This window comes from Perca fluviatilis, chromosome 9 (assembly GCF_010015445.1).
Source record: "Perca fluviatilis chromosome 9, GENO_Pfluv_1.0, whole genome shotgun sequence".
Lineage (NCBI taxonomy): Eukaryota > Metazoa > Chordata > Actinopteri > Perciformes > Percidae > Perca > Perca fluviatilis.
Window position 1 is genome coordinate 34,625,591 of NC_053120.1, and position 20,997 is coordinate 34,646,587.

General features: G+C 41.7%; 1 protein-coding gene across 2 annotated transcripts in view; it reads left to right on the top strand.

Annotated features, from left to right (window-relative positions):
* The window catches only part of arhgap39 (Rho GTPase activating protein 39), a 133,102-nt gene that overhangs the window by 97,023 nt on the left and 15,082 nt on the right, over positions 1 to 20,997 (top strand). For both annotated transcript variants that reach the window (XM_039810431.1, XM_039810430.1), the window contains exons 3-6: positions 5,048 to 6,335; positions 11,307 to 11,471; positions 14,755 to 14,940; positions 17,244 to 17,457. In XM_039810431.1, coding sequence (XP_039666365.1) covers positions 5,048 to 6,335; positions 11,307 to 11,471; positions 14,755 to 14,940; positions 17,244 to 17,457 — 1,853 coding nt within the window. The remainder of the gene's footprint in view (positions 1 to 5,047; positions 6,336 to 11,306; positions 11,472 to 14,754; positions 14,941 to 17,243; positions 17,458 to 20,997) is intronic.

Genomic DNA, 20,997 nt, shown 5'->3' on the forward strand with positions numbered 1-20,997 from the left:
TAAACATATCTAAATAACGAGAAAGAAAGAAAGACAGAGAAATACAGCCCGTTATGGGCAAAGCAGCCCATCATCATAAAATAGCAGACCGTCCTGACCCAGAAAACAACCGTATAGGCTGATTGTGCGTCAGCTCATAACGACCCACAATTACGTTTATTATTGCGCTGACATCTCTTGTCAAGGTATGACAAAAAACTTTAAGCCTGTCGTATAAGAAAAATTCACTTATAAATTTAGTAGGCTAAATGAACTTGTTTGGAGTCTTTGTTTTGCTAAGAAGCTTGAAAAGCAAAAGATCACTATTGCTGCTGAAGTTTGAAGAGTCAGTTGCTAACCAGTTGCTTCAAAAGAAAAGGAAGAAGAACATGAGGAAGTGGATAGCTTGGATTTAGTGTGCATTGTTATTGTGTAATTTACATATTTTGCATTTTTGCGTAGGGATTTTGGTTTAGACCCAGAGTGCAACAACGGTTAGCCCAAACATGTATTACACCCACATTATTCAGACATATGTTTTAATTCGTACATTTTTTACAGGAGACCATTTTTTACTTGTTGTATTTACAGGCTATGGATTTTTCGAGACATTTTATAAGCATGGTAGAGGTAATGTCCTTACTGATTCATGACAAACTATTTCATAGCAATGAATGGAGGTTTTTCATTGAAATGAAAGCTTTTTGTTACCGACATTGATATTCTCACATCCTTTTTACATAAACTGAGCTGCATAACAAAGGGTAACCTTTGGGAATCCTTCCACATATGCTGAGTTAGGAGAATACTGCTTCTCTTTAAAATGGAAACAAGAATAGATGGAATTGAAAGGTAAATGTAGCCAGCCAGCTCTGATGTGGAACTAGGTGACCGGAGTTTGACTCACCGCCGATTTATAATACTGGAGAAATCAACATTTCCACACTTTTTGGCCACTTTTGGGATTTGTTGGTATCTTTAGTGAAGTATTTCAGTCACTGACAGCTGACTGAGCAACAGAAATTTTAATGATAAAGAGATGAAGAGGAGGAATTGGCAGGTTGACACTGCAGTAACGGAGACATACTAGAAAAGGCAGGGAATGTGTTTATTGATTTGATGGTCAGAATGGAATAATTAACAATTAGGTATAAGGAGAGAACGTGTAGTAATGAGTAGGAGACATAGAGAGAAAAGGTTGGCAGAGAAGTGGATGGACTGAGGAAATAAAGAAAGTGGGTTGGAGCACTGAGTCTGGAGCATGTTGTGATAGATGCCAGCACAGCCCTGTAATGCTTAATCCTGCCCTCATTGTTTCCCTCTTTCTCTCTCTCTCTCTCTCACACACACACACACACACACACACACACGCACACACACACACACACACACACATGCATATTAACATCCACGTTACACAAACACTCACACTGCCGCTATTGAGCACTGGCCCTGGGGATCAGTGTTTGGAAGCATTTGGAAACAGAGGGTGGCCAATGCTGCAATCGATGTCACACTTCCCTCCCTCTCGCCCAGTTCATTTCTTGTTCCTCTTCCCCCCCCCCTTCCTGTTGTCTGACAAACAAGCAGAATGTGAGGGCCCATTCACAGAGGAACGACTGAGTGTGTGAATGCGAACTGATGAGGTGTGTATATATATATATTGGGAAAACAAAACGAGCCACGTAGCATCCCATAAGATATCTAGAATGTGAAGTGTGTTTGTTTTCACGCACGTTTCTTATGAGTTACTGTTGGCAAAATTATAACTGCTCAAACTACCAAGGTTGTGTAGACACACGAGACAAGACTGGTGAAGACTCTGCATTGACAGTATACCTGAGAGCAAGATGAGCTTCATTATATTTCAGATTTGGCCAGTGTTGGTAGGGGTTCCTTTTAAAACGTATTCCACTACCGATTACTGAATACATGCCCTAAAATGTAATTTGTAATGTGTTCCATTAGATTACTCAAATAAGTTAACACATTTAGATACAATCTTTGTGTGGATAATGTATGACAAAATTGAATTAACATTTTCAAATTTGAAAAACTACAGCCAAAAGAAAAATAATCATGATGAAGGCCAATTTCCATTTGGAAACTTTGTAGCCTCAAGGTAAGGCGTTTGGATAGTCTCTCCTCAAAGACATTCATAGTGTTGCACTCAGTTGTACACAGGAAAAATTACAGTAGTAGGATGGAAAAGTTACTTCAGTTACTTCTCTAGCTAAACTATTTGTCTCATTCAGAGACCAGAGACCCAAACGGGGCTCTGTGTCTGTCAGAAGGTCTGAGATCTACCGTATCAGCAGAGCAATCACGTAATGCACAGCAGCGGACTATGGTGCAGGTATAGATTAGTTTCTGAAATATAGTGACTTTATTCTTGTACTAGCCTGCAAAACTAACTTTATTTTTCTCAAAATGTCACGAGTCATCGTCTCATTCAAATCACAGAGAGCACAGATATACTGTATTTTGAAGGTGCACAAAGTTTTGGACATGAGCAGAAATCTTGCTCAAACACATCTGAAATATTACAGTCCAGGGGTCTATTATAAATTAAAATGAATTAATGTATCATTGAGGTGAATAATTGTCATATGCACATTTAAGGAGGTTACTTCCTCACCAAAAGACGCCAAACAGGAGGGAGGACTAAATGATGGCTACAGATATTTGCAGGTTGCAGTATACATTGATTCAGAAAAAGGTAGAATGCAGGAAATGAAGTGGTTATGCTCAAAATTTTCAATAAATCATTTTAATACTTTTGGTGTTATTGGAATAAATAACACTTCAAAGAATCTTTTTTAGAAAAAATCTCAACATAAATCTCACACTAAACTGAAAAAGGCTGTTGCTGCAATTTTGTTAATTTTACAGGAAAAAACACTGTTATTAGATGAGGAGCCTACGATCAAAATAATGAAGTTACTGTCTGTGTATATGTCTGACCTGGGCTGGCACATGTTCACGTTAAAGAGCGTGTGCATGCACGAGCACTACGGTCACGTGCAAAGTGTCCCGGTTTTAGCTCCGGGAAATCTGGTCACCCTATTGTTATTACAGGTGGCAAGAAAGATATGATAATGAAATTGCTTCTTCAAAGTATGAAAAAGTATGGGAAATGAACATTTTGACTGCAGATTTAAGATTATTTCATGTATTTAGTTTTGATGAAGTCTAAGATATGTATTATGTAACGGTCAACTGAGAGACAAAATTCTCAAAGGATCATGTTAAAGTGATGGTTCGGAGTAATTTACCCTAGGGTCCTTTGCACCACGACCTCGAGCCAAACACCCCCCCAGAAGCTTTTTCACCTGGGTCTAACATTGGGCGAGTTAGCGTAGAGTAGCGTTAGCCGCTGAATAGCTTAGCGCGGGGCTAATGGACCCGTTTGTATCTCTTAAATGACTAATATGCGCCCGAAATGATACCAAAGGTCTACACTAGTACATATAGGTTATGTACTCATAAAACGATGGATTGGAAAGTTTGTAAGTACACCAGAAGTTTATGTAAATAACACTTGCCTGCTGGCTTCTGCTCTCTGCTGCTGTTGTTGCTGCTGTGAGTCTAACTGCAGGTAGCAGCATCAGCAGCAGTGAGCAGACGAGAGCAGGCAAGTGTTCATAAACTTCTGGTGTACTTACAAACTTTCCAATCCGTCCAATCGTTTTATGAGTACATAACCTATTTGTACTAGTGTAGACCTTTGGTATCATTTCGGGCGATATTAGTCATTTAAGAGATACACGATGGTCCATTAGCCCCCCCAGATGCTATTCAGCGCGCTAACGCTACTCACGCTAACTCGCCAATGTTAGACCCAGGTAAAAACTTTCTGGGGTTTTGGCGGGTAAATCGATTAAGGACCCTAGGGTAAATTACTCCGAACCATCACTTTAACCAATAGTCAACCCTACAATATGGCCGCAATATCAACATTGATTTATTTAGTAAAAAATATTGTGATATTTGAGTTTTTTCCATATCGCCCAGCTCTACATCAAAGAGTATTGTGAAGTACATTACCATGACTTGTGGTTTCAGGAAAAGAGCTCAATAAATACATGTTGTAAAATGCATGACTCAATCAATCTCCTGTCAAAAGGACAGCAACTGTGGTCCTTTTGGTGACTTAAAGTTGATACAGTATATAACAACAGCTACTCTGAAGGGACAAGAGAGAGAACACTTCAGGTCTTCTCCCGTGCCGCAAGTATTAAAGAATCTGATTCATCACACCAGCGACTATAATAAGCGAACAGGACAAATCTCTACTACAAATGTGAATGTGACAGCTCTTAAAGTGGCCATATTATGCTCATTTTCAGGTTCATAATTGTATTTAGAGGTTGTACCAGAATAGGTTTACATGGTTTAATTTTCAAAAAACACCATATTTTTGTTGTACTGCACATTGCTGCAGCTCCTCTTTTCACCCTGTGTTCAGGTCTCTGTTTTAGCTACAGAGTGAGACCTATCAACTCCTGTAACATCTTTGTTGGCAGTCACACATGTGCAGTAGCTAGGTAAGCTCACAATTGCTAGCTAGCTGTTTCTCCAACTTCGGTCAGTACAAGGCAGGATTAGCCAGGAGACTTCTTCTAAACCAACTTTGCGTGGAATACCTGCAGAACAGGGACATGTAGTAGTTCTATACAATTTATTTTGTAGATGAGGGTGAATTTGTGTGTGTTGTAGCAGTGTTTTGCCATTGAGAACGAGCTAGCATGCTAGCGCTAGCATGCTAATGGTTAGCCCCCTAGGCCCCTCGTTTCGGCTAGTGACGTAGAAAGCCGTGCAGATTTTGAACAGCTCACCCGAGACTGAAGGCAGGTTACATTCAGAAAACCGTATCTCACTCAAAACACCATTGATGGTTGTTTTTTTTCAAAGTTTGTATGCGTGTCGAAGCATCAGAGACACAAAATAACACCTCAAATCCCAGAAAAAGTGTTTTTTTTTTTTTTCATAATATGGGCACTTTAATCAGTCTAGTCCTGACCCTTCATTACATCTTCTGTCCTCCTCTCCTCTCTTCTGCTCTCAGGACTTCTCCCTTCAGGTGGAACACTGGTACCAAGGAGCGAATGCTAATCAAGGTGACAGACAGAGAGCCCAGCTTCCTGGCCCACCAGGGAAATGGCTATTCCCCCTGTGACCCCCCCACCCCTGGTCCTCCTGGAGGTAGCACCACCTCACGAACCCGCCGATCATCTGGAGGTAACGCGCCTCCAGAACCCGACGGCTCCCCCATTCTCTACACCGACCGCCGTCAGTCCCCCTTCATGAAGCGGGCTGAGCTGGGTGGCACCGGCACACACCGCCGCTCCTCAGCCGACTCGCAGCCTCCCTCGCCCCGCTACGCCTATGAACCCCCGCTGTATGAGGAGCCGCCCTCGGAGTACCAGCCCCCTCCCATTTACGAGGAGCCTCCCACTGACATGCACCTCTCTGACTCCTCCTTCTACGGCACTGGCAAGTCACCTGCTCGCAAGTCTTCGGCCCCCCTCTATCACTCCCCCAAACAGGGCCAGTCGCCCTACGGCCAGCTGGTTTTAACCAGGCAGAAGTGTCCCGAAAAGACCCAGAGTCTGGAGTACAGTCCCGTGGGGAAGGAGTACGTCAAGCAGCTTGTGTACGTGGAGCAGTCGTCTTCCAGCCCTCGCTTCAAGACCGCCGACCGCCTGCTGCGTTACGGCACTACAGGGGGCTATGGTGGCTCATATGGGGGGTCCTATACTCTGCAGCACAGCCAGTCTCTGATCAGGGATCCCCGCCTACTCCTGGACTACAGTGGGGAGGGCGGAGAAGGAGGCCAGAGGTTGCTTTATGAGGACTCCATATCCTGGACGTCCAGTCAGACCCACTCCCTCTCCTCTTCCTCTACAGGCGGCCCTGGGGCTTTCTCTCCCGGGGGTAACCGCAAACGTAAGAGCCGCAAGCCGTCCCTCCCCCAGGAGCTGGCGCGCTGCGTGGGGCCAGAGGGGGAGCTTGCAGGCACGGCATCGGAGGCGATGCTGGCCCAGGCCAGGCTGGCGTGGGAGGCCCAGCAGGTGATGAAACAGAGGAGCAGTTGGGACTCGGGGCAAGGCGGGGGGGCGGCCCAGGGCGGTGGCTCCAAAGACGGCTACGAGAGTGACGGGGCGCTGCCTCTGCCGTTACCGGGACCGGTGGTGAGGGCGTTCAGTGAGGATGAGGCGCTGGCGCAGAGCGACGGCCACCACTGGAAACGCAGCACCTTCGATCGGCTGGGCTTCCCCCAGGCCCTGCTGGAGAAAAGCCTCTCTGTCCAGACCAGCCTGGCCTCCCCTGAGCCTTACCTCCACCCTTCACAGGTACCGCTGCATGCTGGGAGTCTCTGTCCACATCTAGGAGTACAGGATTACAACTTGGGTCTTATTTTCATAGTTAGGTCAATGTTTTAGTTTGTCAGATCGTCTGACAGGTTGTGTTTTTTCCCCTGACATTGTTGTAGTGATGTCACCACGTTCCCAGATCAAAGCAATTACTTTGAGTACTTTGAACTACCAAAATAAGACCCAAGTTTTGATAAACCCGAGTTATCATTTTAGGATGTGGATACCCATCAGTTTATTTTGAAGTGATTTCAGCTCTCTGGCTACTTAGCTGCTGACTATAATTCATATAATTTACAGACAATTAAACGAGATGCAGTATGTTAAAAGTCGAAGCTAAGATGCAAAGTGTATTGATTAACATACTGTGGAGCAGATGTAAATTCTAAAACACTGTGATGTTATTTGACAACATGTATGGAGCCAGGTGCAGAGCTATTGTGGTTACAATAATATTTGAACTATAAATAAGATCAGTTCATCAACTGGATAGCCATAGAGCTGAAGCCTTACCCTGAACTACAGCGCATGCGCGCACACACACACACACACACACACACACACACACACACACACACACACACACACACACACACACACACACACACACACACACACACACACACACACAGCATCAGTGAACGGCCCAGTCAGGTCTGGTATTGTCCTGATGGAAAGTCATTGATGTTTCATGTAATGCTGCTGAGCCTTAGATTGGCTTATGTAACAGTCTAGTGCCTGGTCTAGTGAGACATTATCACTACACCAGCAGTAGCACCATGCTCAGGGAACACACACACACACACACACACATATATAAACACACACCCCTAGAATTGTAAAACAAAAGGATATGCAAATGTGGTTCTTGCACCTGCTTTAGCTGTGTTATAATGGCACACCATCATCCAGATCACACCATTGAAGAAAGAAATCCTTGATTAGCAAAAGCTGCTTTTTTTCCTCTGGAGAATGTAGTTCTTGTATGTAGAACATTCCCAGACAGTGTACACACATCATGACATAATACATCCAGTACTGGAAATGCCTCACATTCCTTTTATATCACATGAGCTTCATCAGCAAATGGAATGGCCCAGTTGTCATTGGAATGTATATGCTCAGATTTTAAGTGCTCAGTGAAAAATGGAATGGGTTGGTTTGTGTTGACCAGCTTTAAGTCAAGAATAGTTCCAATTTTATTGAACAGGTTTCCGCTAATGTATTGTATTTCACAAAAAAAAGCCTCCCCCTGGTTTGAAGGTGGCAAGCTTTTAATGTGAAGCAGCACATGTGCTCCCAAATTCTTTAATGTAATGCTGCTGGTTTATTGTACTGGCACCTTTTTATATCCCAATTCAAGCAGTGAACATGGGAATGGGATGAGGCTCTGGGTAGCTCACCAAAGGAACACTGGAATATGTCAGAGTTGCAGAGCTTGACTCTGAAGATGCAGTCATGTTAAATTGTCATAGCACTGACGGAGCTTGTTTGCAGGTTGCAAAGTGTGAGGCAAATGTTATTCTGCTAAGCAACCACAGAATCCCCCGTCCTCAGCCGGATCGTTATTTTGCGGTGAAGCTAAACGACGTTGGGTGCTTTTCCGCCTGAGGTAGCTCATCTGGTAGAGCGCGCCCATATATAGAGGTGTGCGCAGTGGTCGCGGGTTCGACTGCCGCATTTCGTTTCCCCTCTCTCTCTCTCCCCCTTAATGACTTCAGCTGTCCTATACAAATAAAGGCCTAAAATGCCCCAAAGATAACCTTAAAAAAAATAATGTGTGGCACATAAAGCGGAAAAACGTGAGGTGCTCATCAACTCAAAAGCAGCGAGCCAAACGCTTCACTCTCATTGAAAATAATTACAAGAAGTTGCCCCAGGCTACTGAAAGGTGCTATACCTAATCAAGGCCTAAATCTGATGATCTGTTCCAGTCTGAGAGACCTGTGAGTTCACCTAAAACACAACCAACCTGCATTTCTATAGAAACCGATAGCTGTGTGAGTTGTTTAAGTGTGATGTAAAGAGACAGACATGAAATGAACACATAAGCACTGGTTGGTATGACATTTGTCTTTATCGGAGTCCTCAGAGGCCCCGAGGACATCAGAGGGCTGGGAGGCACTTAGCCAAGAGGAAAATAGGCTCTTGCTCCTCTCTGTGTCTGTCTACTCCCACCATTTTCTCTCGCGCTTTCTCTTTCTTTTTAAATTCAGCAATGCAACGCTTCTGTTTAAAGCTGAGAGCGTGAAGAGATGAATCTGCTGAGCAGAATCCACCTTTTGAAAGGAGAGAAAGAAGAGCAGTGGACAAAGTGGATGGAGAAGAGGAGAGAGAGAATGAAGGATGAAAGGGATAGAGCAGACAGACAAGTGTTTACTCAGCAACGGAGAAGGATTGAGGACACCAGAATAGTTGCCATGTAAATTTGCAGCCACCAATAGGGCAAGCAAGGTTGTGGTGGGGAAAAATGTGAACCTTTATTCCACATAAATCTCAATGACATCGGCCAAAAAGTGAATGCAGCACAAGAATATAAAGAGAGTAGGATTCTATGTGTTCAACTTTTTAATTTAATTGTAAATAAGCGTATTCACTTTCTTTTTGAGAGTGAAATGTTCAGACTGATATCAATCCATCAGTCAGGACGTGGTTAGACTAGCTTAGCATAAAGACTGGAAGCACTATTGAGCATGTTACATTGGCCATTATCACAGCGGTCTACATCCCACCACAGGAGAGCACAGAGGCCGCCATATCGAATCTTTGCAAAGACCTGAACTGCTCACAGATCGGTAATGGTGACGCTGCGCTCATTGTTGCAGGCAAAGTCGATCAGGCTAACCTTAAGAAGGTAATGCCTGATTTCCCTGATATTGACTGTGCCACAAGGGGAATAAACACTCTGGATACGGAATTCAAAAACCGCTACAGAGCGTAATCGCTACCCACGTTCTGGAAGAGTGTCCATGTGGCCATCTTGCTGAGGTCCAGGTGTTAACAAACTCAGGCCAGGAAATGGTGGGGCCAGTCAGAGGCCTCCCTACAGTCTGCACTACGAACTATATTTAGGCTGTAAATATTTTCAAACCGATTTGAAGCACCAGATCAGTATTACAAATTTTCTTAACACTTTACTTGAAGGTATCTACATATGAGTGACATATTACACATGAACCCTAACCATAACTTAAAAAACCGAACTTATAAAACCGAATGACACTTACTAAAATAGGCGTTATGTCGTTATGTTATAAACGTTTAGGACTTGTTTATAATGTTTATGACACGTTCATGACAGTGTCATGTCACTCTTATGTAGATACCTTCAAGTAAAGTGTAACCCAAATGTTACCACTAGGTGTCGCACAGCCGCTCCTGAGTGAGACTGATGAGTGAGCCCATAATGAGAGTATAGCGACTCCAGTCCACACGGTGGCGCTAAGCCATGACTTTTTAGCCTGCAGTGTTTACACATTGCCTCGTCTTGTTACCAGTAGGCTGCTACTTGGAAAGTTTAGTAGTTCCCCCAGCCTGCCTATGGTCCCCCAGTGGCTAGAAATGGCGATAGGTGTAAACCGAGCCCTGGGTATCCTGCTCTGCCTTTGAGGAAATGAAAGCTCAGATGGGCCGATCTGGAATCTTCTCCTTATGAGGTCATAAGGAGCAAAGTTACCTCCCCTTTCTCTGCTTTGCCCACCCAGAGAATTTGGCCCGCCCATGAGAAAGAGAGAGACATCATGGCTTGCAAACAAGCAAAGTGGCAGTTGGTCAAGGCCACGCCCCCACCCTCCACCTTGCCCCCCCCCCTCTCCTCCTCAATAGCATTTAAAGATACAGACCAAGAAATGGCACATCCTAAGGAAAGCTCATTGTGGGACTGGCTCTAGTGGCTGTAATTCTGCACCAAGACTGAATTTCAGGAAAGAGACTTCACATACAGTATTAGGGAACCACTAAGGCCTATAGAAAAGCATCCAAAAAGCAGCATGTCATCGGACCTTAAAACTGGTGGATTTTTGAGGACTATGGTTTACTGCTCCTCAGATCTCTGCAGGGTAAATCCAGACAGCTAGCTAGACTATCTGTCCAATCTGAGTTTTCTATTGCACGACTAAAACTACTTTTGAACGTACACACGTTCCACCAACCCAAGTTCCTTCCCGAGGCTATTTTGCAGCGGCACCGCTGCTTTTCCCGGCGCTTAGCACCGCCCAAGACCATTGTGATTGGTTTAAAGAAATGCCAATAAACCAGAGCACGTTTTTCTCCCATCCCGGAATGCTGTGTGGACTAGCCAGACCTTCCTCCGCAGCGCCACGGTGGAAGAAGGTCTGGCAAAGCCAGACTAAGTAAACAGTAACGCCATGGAGATGTAATTAAAACTAGTAACGCTACTGCTCAACACTGCTTGCAATACATGTTGGATTTAGCACCGTGACGCCATCGGCACAGGATGGTGATGTCAGCTACTTTCTAATTTTGCGAGTAGGTGTCATAATGACAAATGCCGGTTCAACAGGTCGGCGTAAATACAAACCTATCCCTTCCGTCATGTTTACTTTGTTCCGTACGGTGTCTACCCTGCAGCCTCTGGAAGCAGGAGGACACCATGAAAGGCTCTTGTAGCCGTGATGTTCATGGCCGACTTTGAATAACTTTTCTTTCATCATTTTGTTTTTGTTTTGATTCACAGCTGTTACTTTAGATTATTTCAATCAAGACACTGAAGAATAAATGGACTCTTTGTTGCACTCGAATAACCCTGCGCATGTTGACGTATTAACACGTCCATATTAATCCCCCACCCCCCCACCCCGAGAGAAACCTTTACCTCTCAAGCTTCTCTAAATGTTGCTGCAGCAGCGCCACAGAGATGAATGCTATGTTCTGTTTCCTCTCTCCCCTCTCTGTCTTCCCTGCTCTCTCCTCTGTTGCTTCACCTGCCAGTCGGAGGACCTCGGAGCCTGTGCCCAGTTTGAGGCCAGCCGAAATGCCAGGAATATGATGCCAAGCGCCAGCTGTGGCATTTTCCCAGAATTCACCCTGAGAAAACCCTCCTCAGAGACCGACATCGAGAACTGGGCGTCCAAGCACTTCAACAAACACACACAGGTACTCAAGAGGACGTGTGTATCCAGTCTTGTATAAAGTACTTGAAAGCAATACTTGTACACGTAACTTGCCAGAAAATGACTTTGGTTGAGGTTAAAGTCACCTTTTAGAATATTATAGAATATAAGTCTTAAAGTATCTGATATTTACTGTACTTAAGTATCAAAAGTAATTTTATGATATTAATGTATAATTAATATTAATGTACTTAACTATTAGAAGTAAAAGTAAAAAAAAAATAAAAAAAACTTTGATTATGAGCTTATTGTGGCTTCCTTATAGTGAAGTATACAGTAATAATCAGGGTTAACACACCTCCTTAATCCTTGTGTTTTCCCGTCGACAATGCAATGTCTTTCTGGGTCAAAATTTAAAATTCAAACCGTAAGACGCTTTTGTCGACATTTTTTAAGCTTTTCCCGAAGTTCTTTGTCATTTTTTCCGATTTTCTTTGTCGATTTTTATTTTCTGCGCTTTTGACATTTTTTTGTTGTTTTCCTTTACGACATTTGTAACTTTTTCATCAATGATTTTCTTCAAATTGTATAAAATTGAGTGAAATTCAATGAAAGTAGTGAACTGATAATTTATTTTACATGTGAAGGGCGTTGTTATGGAACCATCCACGTTATTTCTTTTGACAATTTGGTTGAAAGAAACCCACATTTCTGATTTCTACTTTTTGAAAATGGGTCAAATTTGACTCGAGGACAACAGGAGGGTTGAACATCAAATTCAATGTGACATCAATAAAGAGAAAAACAGAATTTAAATCTTTTGTACACTCCAATGTTCGAAAACATTTCTTGGAATGGAACGAGTAACTAAGATGCTTAGGGGAAATAAATGTAGCGGAGTGAAAATTTCAGAAAAGAAAGAAAAATAAATATAATATAAATAAATATAAATAAGGAAGTAAAGTACAGATACGTACAGTAACGAAGTATTTCTACTCGGTTCCATTACAACACTGTGTGTATCTGACTTTGGTGGGCTTTTGTTGGTATTTCTGTCTTAACTTTCTATACAATTGTCTCCAAAATGTTGTGGAATATCTTGAAATAGTTTATCCTCATGTGTAAGTGTAAACACGGCCATGTCATTTCAGCTTATTTGTCCCATACTATGTTAATCTGCTAAACCCTGTGTCAGATTCAAATGTTACTGTTGATTTCTTACTGGGTTACACTGTAAGTGGAGACCTCCTGCATAACATATTGTTTCAGTAATCAGCTGATCTCTAATCAGGTTTAGCCACTCGAGAAATAATACACGAGTTGAGCAAGAAGGCTCATTATTGACCTGAGTTTGTTAAAAAAAAAAAAACTCTCAATACAAGGTCCATCTTGTTTCTGGCCACGAGATCTGGTTGAAAGCTTCAGAAACATCTACAGTAATTTGGATCTTGTTTTAGATTTTTTTTTTGTCGAAATACATGAGCTGATCTGATCTTTTGATTGAGATTTTGTATTAAAACCTCAGCTGGTAGAGCGCACGCCCAGATGTATAGGTTTATTTCTCGACGCAGATCTGACCTGCGGCGGTTTCCTGCATGTCTTCCCCCCCCCCCCCCCCCCTGCAAATAAAAAAGCATAGCAAATATAACTTTTTTTTTAACTTAACTTTGCATTTGCTCCCTTGTAATCCTCTCTGCTCAGTGTTTTCAGTTTTTCCAAAATTGGTCTGTAAATTAAACAATATATATTTTAATGTAATGTTATTCTTTTTGATTTATAAGATAAACCTTTATTGTCATTGCACAGAGGCCCATACAATGTAATTGTGGGTGCCACAACTGCAGGAGCATTAAAGATAACAAACAAGATAAAGTTAGATAAAGATAAATAAATTTACAACAATAAATAGCAAAAAGAGGTACCGGATCCAAGCAAATACAGTAGGTACCAGAACACAGAAGTCAAAAAGTGAAAGGTGGGACAAATTTAGCCCTGTCCTTAAAGCTTTAGTGCGTAACTTGTTTTATAGTAATCGTCCGTTACATTCAAGCCATTGCCAAATGAGTTGCTACAAAGCTCCACACAACTCTCTCTGTATTTCTCAGTATCGCTATGTTCAGATCATTGTGTCGTCCGGAGAGCAGGGTTTCCGCGGGCAGGGTCTTAAAAAGTAAATTTCATTACTTCAAAGTAAAATCTTTGAAGTATTGTGTTCTAGGTCTTAAATCATTTTAAACAGGTCTTAATTTTCCTACGTCAGTGTAACGCTACCTCTAATGCTCTTTGAAATGTTCCCGCAGCGTTTTAGAAAGTTCTTTTTTTTTTTAATTTTATTCTGTGGTGTTCTTCACATATAATTTGTTGTATCACGACTACAAATGAGACCAACATACAACTTAAATTGCAGCCAATCTAGACACCAGTCCTATAATGCCAATGAGGAAATCTGGCAATTGTTTCAGGCAATGTTTCCAGACTCTGACATCTGACTTAGTTTTTTATGTCGTGATACAAGTCTTAAATTTCATTCATAATGCTCTTAAAAAGTCTTAAATTTGGCTTGGGGAAACCTGTAGAAACCAGAGAGAGAGAGAGAGAGAGAGCGATACAGAATTACAATAAATACAAAAATATAACTCCTAATAATTATAGCAGTGGGTATAATGTATGACAGTGACTGTATCACCCATACACATCATTCAGGCGTTGAACTGATCTGGGATCAGATAAACCATAATAAAATTAAATGGGTAGAAAGGACATTTCCATTGAAATCAGATACAGCAGCTTTGTGTGTTTTGTATTTGATAGCATATGTAGAAATGGCTGGAGCTTTGCTTTTATGTGACCGAGAACAATGGCTAACTGCAGTGTCATTTTAGTCGTCATCACAAGGACAGAGGAGACAGATATATTAAGAATATCAGACAGTGAGTGGATATTTCCGCTGACTGCTTACTTAGTGACGCAGTCATACGGTGGGAGATGAATGCATTTACACATTTTCAACGTCTGGCTAGAATGTGTCTCAAACCACCTCACAATTATTCAAGATGGATTTCAATCTGTCTGTCAAATCTGCCCAAGAGCCACTAAGTGTAAATAGGGACTTAATCTAGGCAAGGCTTTTGCCTAACATTGTTTCTGCTCGAGGAGGCAGAGTGTTTGCTTTTGAGCGTTGCACGCTGTTGTCTGATTTCCCTTTGCCAGACTTTAGATTTGAAGTATTGCAACCCTCGTTGTCCAGGGACTGAAAGGATTTTCTCATTTATTAGCCTAACCCTGGCTTCTTGTTTCCCTCCATCCCTTTCTGGTTTTTATCTCAGGGTCTGTTTAGAAGAAAGGTGTCCATTGCCAACATGCTGGCCTGGAGCAGTGAGCCCATCAAGAAGCCCATGATTGTGACCTCGGACCGCACCGTGAAGAGGGAGGCGGTGGACATCTTTAAACTCATTCAGACCTTCATGGGAGACCGTCGCTCCAAGGCCGACTCCCTCGCTGTGGCTCTGGAGGTCTGTGGACATCCTGAACCAATCCATCCGCCCTGGCTCAGGGTCTAAATTAGAGATGTTCCGATAGAAAAGCCTCCGATACTGCCTAAAATGCTGGTATTGTTATCGGAGTAAGTAGTCCAGTAAGTACTGGAGTTAATGCACCGATCCGATACCATGTAATTTAGCCCCGAAGAAAATCAACTTTTAAAGTAGTTCATTTATGTTCTTTTTCCATTATGAATGACTGTCAAACTGGATAATAAAGGAACGTTCTATTGCGTTCATTGTTTGTGTTTTGAGACCATCTCTAGTCTAAACACTCATTTATCCACGCACAGAAGCAGTTATTCTCACTCTCACTCCTTCATTTCTCACCTTGATGTCCCTCTGTAGTAGTTTTCACTTTATTATAGTTTTTATTATAGTTTATCTTAGAGATGGTCCGATGTCATTTTCTACTTCTCGATAGCGATTCCGATACCTGAACTTCCGTATCGGCCAATACAGAGTACAGATCTGATACCAGTGTATTATATATTTTATCATGTTTTAACAGCTGTATGCTACTATCCCTGTATGGATGTGATATGATTGCTATATTTAATGTATGTTAAAAAATTTGTGAAACAAACACACAAGTGAACGCCGTAGAACTTTGTTTTATTATCCAGTTTGAAAGTCAGTCGGTACAGACTTTTCTTTTTAGGGCTAAATTACGTGGTATTAGATCGGTGCATAAACTCCAGTACTTACTGGTACTGATACCATCATTTTAGGCAGTATCGGAGGCTTTCTCTAGTTTATTTCTACTCGAGAGATCATTGAGCGGCGACCCTCATTTACAGCGACATCGAGTCAAATTACAAAGACAAAAACGGAACAGAAAACACCATCATAAGAGAAATAGACAATAAAACTTTCTGAACTGGAAAAATGATTTGATAAATAAATTAGGATAATAAGGATGCAAAAGAAAGTACAATTATGTCAAGCAATTACTAAGTAGACGTTTGCAGGTTTAAACCAGATTTCTAAATTGTCCAAGACCGAGCTCGTGGAACATGTTTTTCATTTTCATCATTTATAATGATGTCCTTGGTCTGAACCATACACCTCATTTTCAGGCAGAGTTACATTAGAACACCGTCATTAGGAAATAACCATATGTGTCGTTCAGTGTCTGCAGATGACAAACTGAACCAGGATCACTCGACTCTCCTCTCTGCAGTACGCCTGAAGTGTGCAGGAGGCTTCGCAAGCTGTGTCCTTGTTCACAGTGTGACTTTGAAGGGAAGCCTCATTAATAAAACTGTGTGTTGGATCGGCAAAACAAGAGATTTAGAAACTGCACCCATGCGAGCTTGCTAAACCTTTTATAAATCCCAATCAAGTTGAAAATTTGCGCATGTATAGGAGCCTCCTATTCTGCTCACCACACTCACAAGTATCCATAAGTGGCCAATGCAAGACCCTTCATGAATGTTGATATGTATCCTGTGATCCTGTGGAAAACTGCAGCATTAATAGGTTGCATCTCATAACCCTTAAATTGCCTCCTCGAGTCCTCCACTTGCCTCCCTTCCTTGCCTCTTAGTCTGTCTGCAACAGAGGAAGCCTGCGTCGGCCGTCCGACGGTCTGGCCAAAAACGCAGGTCTTTTCGTTCCTTTTGAATGGGGGTAATGCGTTTAGGCTGCAGCGGGGGTTGTCGCGGGGGGGGAGACATTCAAAAAACTGCAGCGGGCCTGCAGCGGAAACGACTCAACTTTTGGAGAAACGCAACTACAGCTGGGCAATATATCGATATCGTGATATGAGACTATACATCGTCTTATATTTTGGATATCGTAATATAGCATAAGTGGTGTGTCTTCCTGGTTTTAAAGGCTACATTACAGTAAAGTGATGTCATTTTCTGAACTTTTCCACTGTTGTGACTGTTCTATCATTTGCCTTTACCCACTTAGTCATTATATCCACATTACTGATGATTATTTATCAAAAATGTCATTGTGTAAATATTTTGTGAAAGCACCAATAGTCAACACTACAATATTGTTGCGGTATCGATATCAAAGTATTTGGTCAAAAATATCGTGATATTTGATTTTCTCCATATCGCCCAGCCCTAAACGCAACTCCACGTCACGCTGCGGTGGCCAATCATGTTCGTTGCATAAACTCAGTACTTTTCGATACCGATGCCAGCATTTTAGGCGGTATCGGAGGCTTTTCCGATATTGGTATCTATATCGTAACATCTCTAATAAAGAGACAGTCATGGGCAGAAGACCTCACGCGGCTCTCTGCCTGTCTCCGTCAGGTGGTGGTGCGTGGGTGGAGTAACCAGGGTCTGCGCGACGAGCTCTACATCCAGCTGTGTCGCCAAACCACAGAGAACTTCCGCTACGACAGCCTGGAGCGAGGCTGGGAGCTGATGGCCATCTGTCTGGCCTTCTTCCCCCCCACGCCCCGTTTCCACACCTACCTGGAGGGCTACATCTGCCGACACATGGACCCTCTCAACGACACCAAGGGTGAGGGAGCAACACACACTCAGTAGGGGTGGGAATCACCAGAGGCCCCCATGATACGATATTATCACGATACTTATGTCTTTTTTTCCAACTTCCAAATGTTTCCCAATTTCAAATTATGTCCCTAAAAGGAAACTTTGTCAACATCTGTTTTATCTAAAAAAAAATTGTTTGTTCATATCCCTTCAGTTTTATTACTGCAAAATGGGATTGTCAAGCAGACAAACTGACCAACACATATAGATACACATAGATTGCTATGAACTTTATTTTTGATATTCATGGTCTCATGGCTCTTTACCAAAATTCCCTCTTGACCAACAATATGGTCCATGATATTGTGTCACAGAAAGTTATTTAAAAAAAAGATTATACCGCACAAAAATGCAGATATATGGTTAGCGTAAAAAGCGCAGGACTGCGTCTAATGTCCCGTGTGAGGTTTTGGTTTAAGCTTAACTTTGGTAGAGGTTAGGAAATAATGGTAGTTTTGGTTAAATATTTTGTCATTTTATTTTTATTTAATAAACCTATCCTGTCAGGTGCTTCAACTCAGTGTTGACTATTTCCAATATTTAAACCTGCAATAATGGATTTATTTATTTTTTTGCCACTTTGGGGCTGTGTGTGAACACATATTTACACATCCAGCAGACACAGAGCAATTATCATTAGCATTAGCATTCATTTGGAGTGTGTTTGGTGTTTGTGCCCGCCTGATGAATATAAGTCTGATGTTCACACTCTTCTCTTTGTTTTTGGTCTCTCTTTTGTTAAACAATTTCTTTATTGATTTGTTGTACTCACAGATAGTACAACTTTTGTTTAACAAGTCCCCCCCCGACCCAAGCCACAACAAAGTTTCTCTCTCAACATATATTACACTATAAGAGCTAAAAAAATGAGAAAACCAAAAAGCAAACTATGTAACAGTATCACATGTACAGAACAATGGCACCTCCAGCAAAGCCATGATGCTCATAATACAAAAAAAAAATAAGAATTGCACCTTTGCTATCACCCTTCAAGACATGCCTCAGTCCTTTCCCCTTTGGGGTTTCACCCCTTATTTAAGGTATCCCGTCCCGCATTATCCCTGTGTAGAAGCTCTCCTATGTCTCTAAATTGGTCAAATAGTTTCCACATTTCTTCATACACCCTCAATTTGTTTTTGATATATATGTCAGTATATACATTAGACATACATTGCGCCATATTCTTGATCCAAGCACTGATTGTAGGTGCCTCCATTTTCTTCCAGATGAGAGCTATAGTCCTTTTTTGCCTGTAGTATAGTGAAATAAATCCATTTATATTCTTTGGGTTTCAGATTCAGATTTGTTGGATACAGGTGCAGCAAAATCATCTTAGGGTCAAGGTGAAGATGGTTTTATTGATCACCTCCCTCCAGAATGTTTTCATTTTGTCACACTCCCAGGAACAAAAATGTTCTTTAGCCTCATTGCATTAAAAAAAAATGACCTTTTGTCATATGACTGTTGTATCTATTTAATTTAACAGGAGTGGCGTATGTCTGCATCAGCCAATTATATCGGAGTAGCTTTAAATTGGAGTTTGCTATTGTTTTTTTAGATGCACCTGAGGTCTCCTTCCAATCGCTTTCCGAAATGTTTTTGGTCCTTTTGGGAAATATTTGTCTGTCTTTCTGCTAAATGCTTCACTATGTTTTCCAGCTAGTCTCAAAAAGTGTCTGCTGTTTGATGCTCAGCAGATACAGCTCAGTGGCTTTTTAAAGATTTTTCACTGAAACCTGCTGCAGCCAAAAGCAGTGCTATAAGTAGTTAACCAGTTACAGAGACGCAGTCGTTGGCAATGAAAATCTCGGATCTCAGGCTCCCACCAACAATGCTTATTAAAATCGATTCCGATTCTTTGAGGGATTGAGTTAAAACGGGCCACATGCTTATTTCACAGATAAGAGGAACATTTTATTTTGATTCAATGGTGATTTACAGTTTTACCGGGCTTTTTCACACTTTAGAGCGCCGCATACTGTGCTCCATGGCTACAACACAACAAGCCTGGAAGAACAGTGGGCTACGGAACCGAAATCGGATTCTAAACCAAATTTTTCCAAACGATTCCAATAAAAAAAAAAAAAATGATCCATTGGAACTGTCATTTTTTTTTTTAAACGATTCCAAGTTGGGACCAGTTCTCAATACCCAATCCTACTCATTAAATGTATAAAAAGAAGAACATGCAAAGTAAAACAAATTACAATCTAAGAAATAAAATAGTGCTAAAGTTAAAATATACATTTATAAAATGTAAAAAAAAATAATACCAATATGTGGTAGAGTAGTAAAGTACATAAGATAAAGCGACAATTCACTATAAAGCTCTGTAAAGCTGAAGTTAGCTGCAGATTCAGCTGATACCTTTCACATCACATTATCACAATGTCAGTGTCTTCGCATTGTCATTTGATACATTGTTATAAAAATATAATAGAACACTTGAACAGAACCATGAACGTGTTAATCAAGCTGATTTCTTTGGAAAACATATCAAATGCATTGTCAGAGAACATTTTGCCTATTACATTCATTATTAAAATTTTGCAATCATACAAATAGGTTCATTAAAAAACCTTGTTATGTTGTTAAAAGACATCATTTGTTTCATTACGTTTCTTTCAAAACATATTAGGGCAAATATGCAGACAGTACGCTGGGCGATTACAGGATTTTTTTAAAGGTCCCATGACATGGTGCTCTTTGGATGCTTTTCTATAGACCTTAGTGGTCCCCTAATACTATATCTGAAGTCTCTTTTATATAGGCCTTAGTGGTCCCCTAATACTGTATCTGAAGTCTCTTTACCGAAATTCAGCCTTGGTGCAGAATTACAGCCACTAGAGCCAGTCCCACAATGAGCTTTCCTTAGGATGTGCCATTTCTGTGTCTGTAGCTATTGAGGAGGAGAGAGGGAGGGGCAAGGTGGAGGGTGGGGGTGTGGCCTTGACCAACTGCCACTTTTCTCGTTTGAAAGACATGATGTCTCTCTCTCATGGGTTGGCCAAATTCTCTGGGCGGGCAAAGCAGAGAAAGGGGAGGTAACCTTTGCTTGTTATGACCTCATAAGGAGCAAGATTCCAGAACGGCTCATCTGAGCTTTCATTTTCTCAAAGGCAGAGCAGGATACCCAGGGCTCGGTTTACACCTATCACCATTTCAAGCCAATTGGGGACCATAGGCAGGCTGGGGGAACGCATATTAATGTTAAAAAACCTCATAAAGTAAAATTTTCATGCCACGGGACCTTTAAGTGGGGTGGCACAGTAGGGGACAAATAATCAGTGAGGGGGGGTCTGGGGGAATACAGCATAGAAAATCTGCTTAGAAATATAGGAAATATTGGATAGGATAGAACAACACAATGTAATTCTGCTAAATAAAACATTACATAAAATATCACATTCATTTTAAACAAATTGCATATCCGAAAACAATACACATTTTCTATAGACTCTCTGCCACTTTAAAAAAAAGAAAATAATTCCAGTGCTGGTTCCAT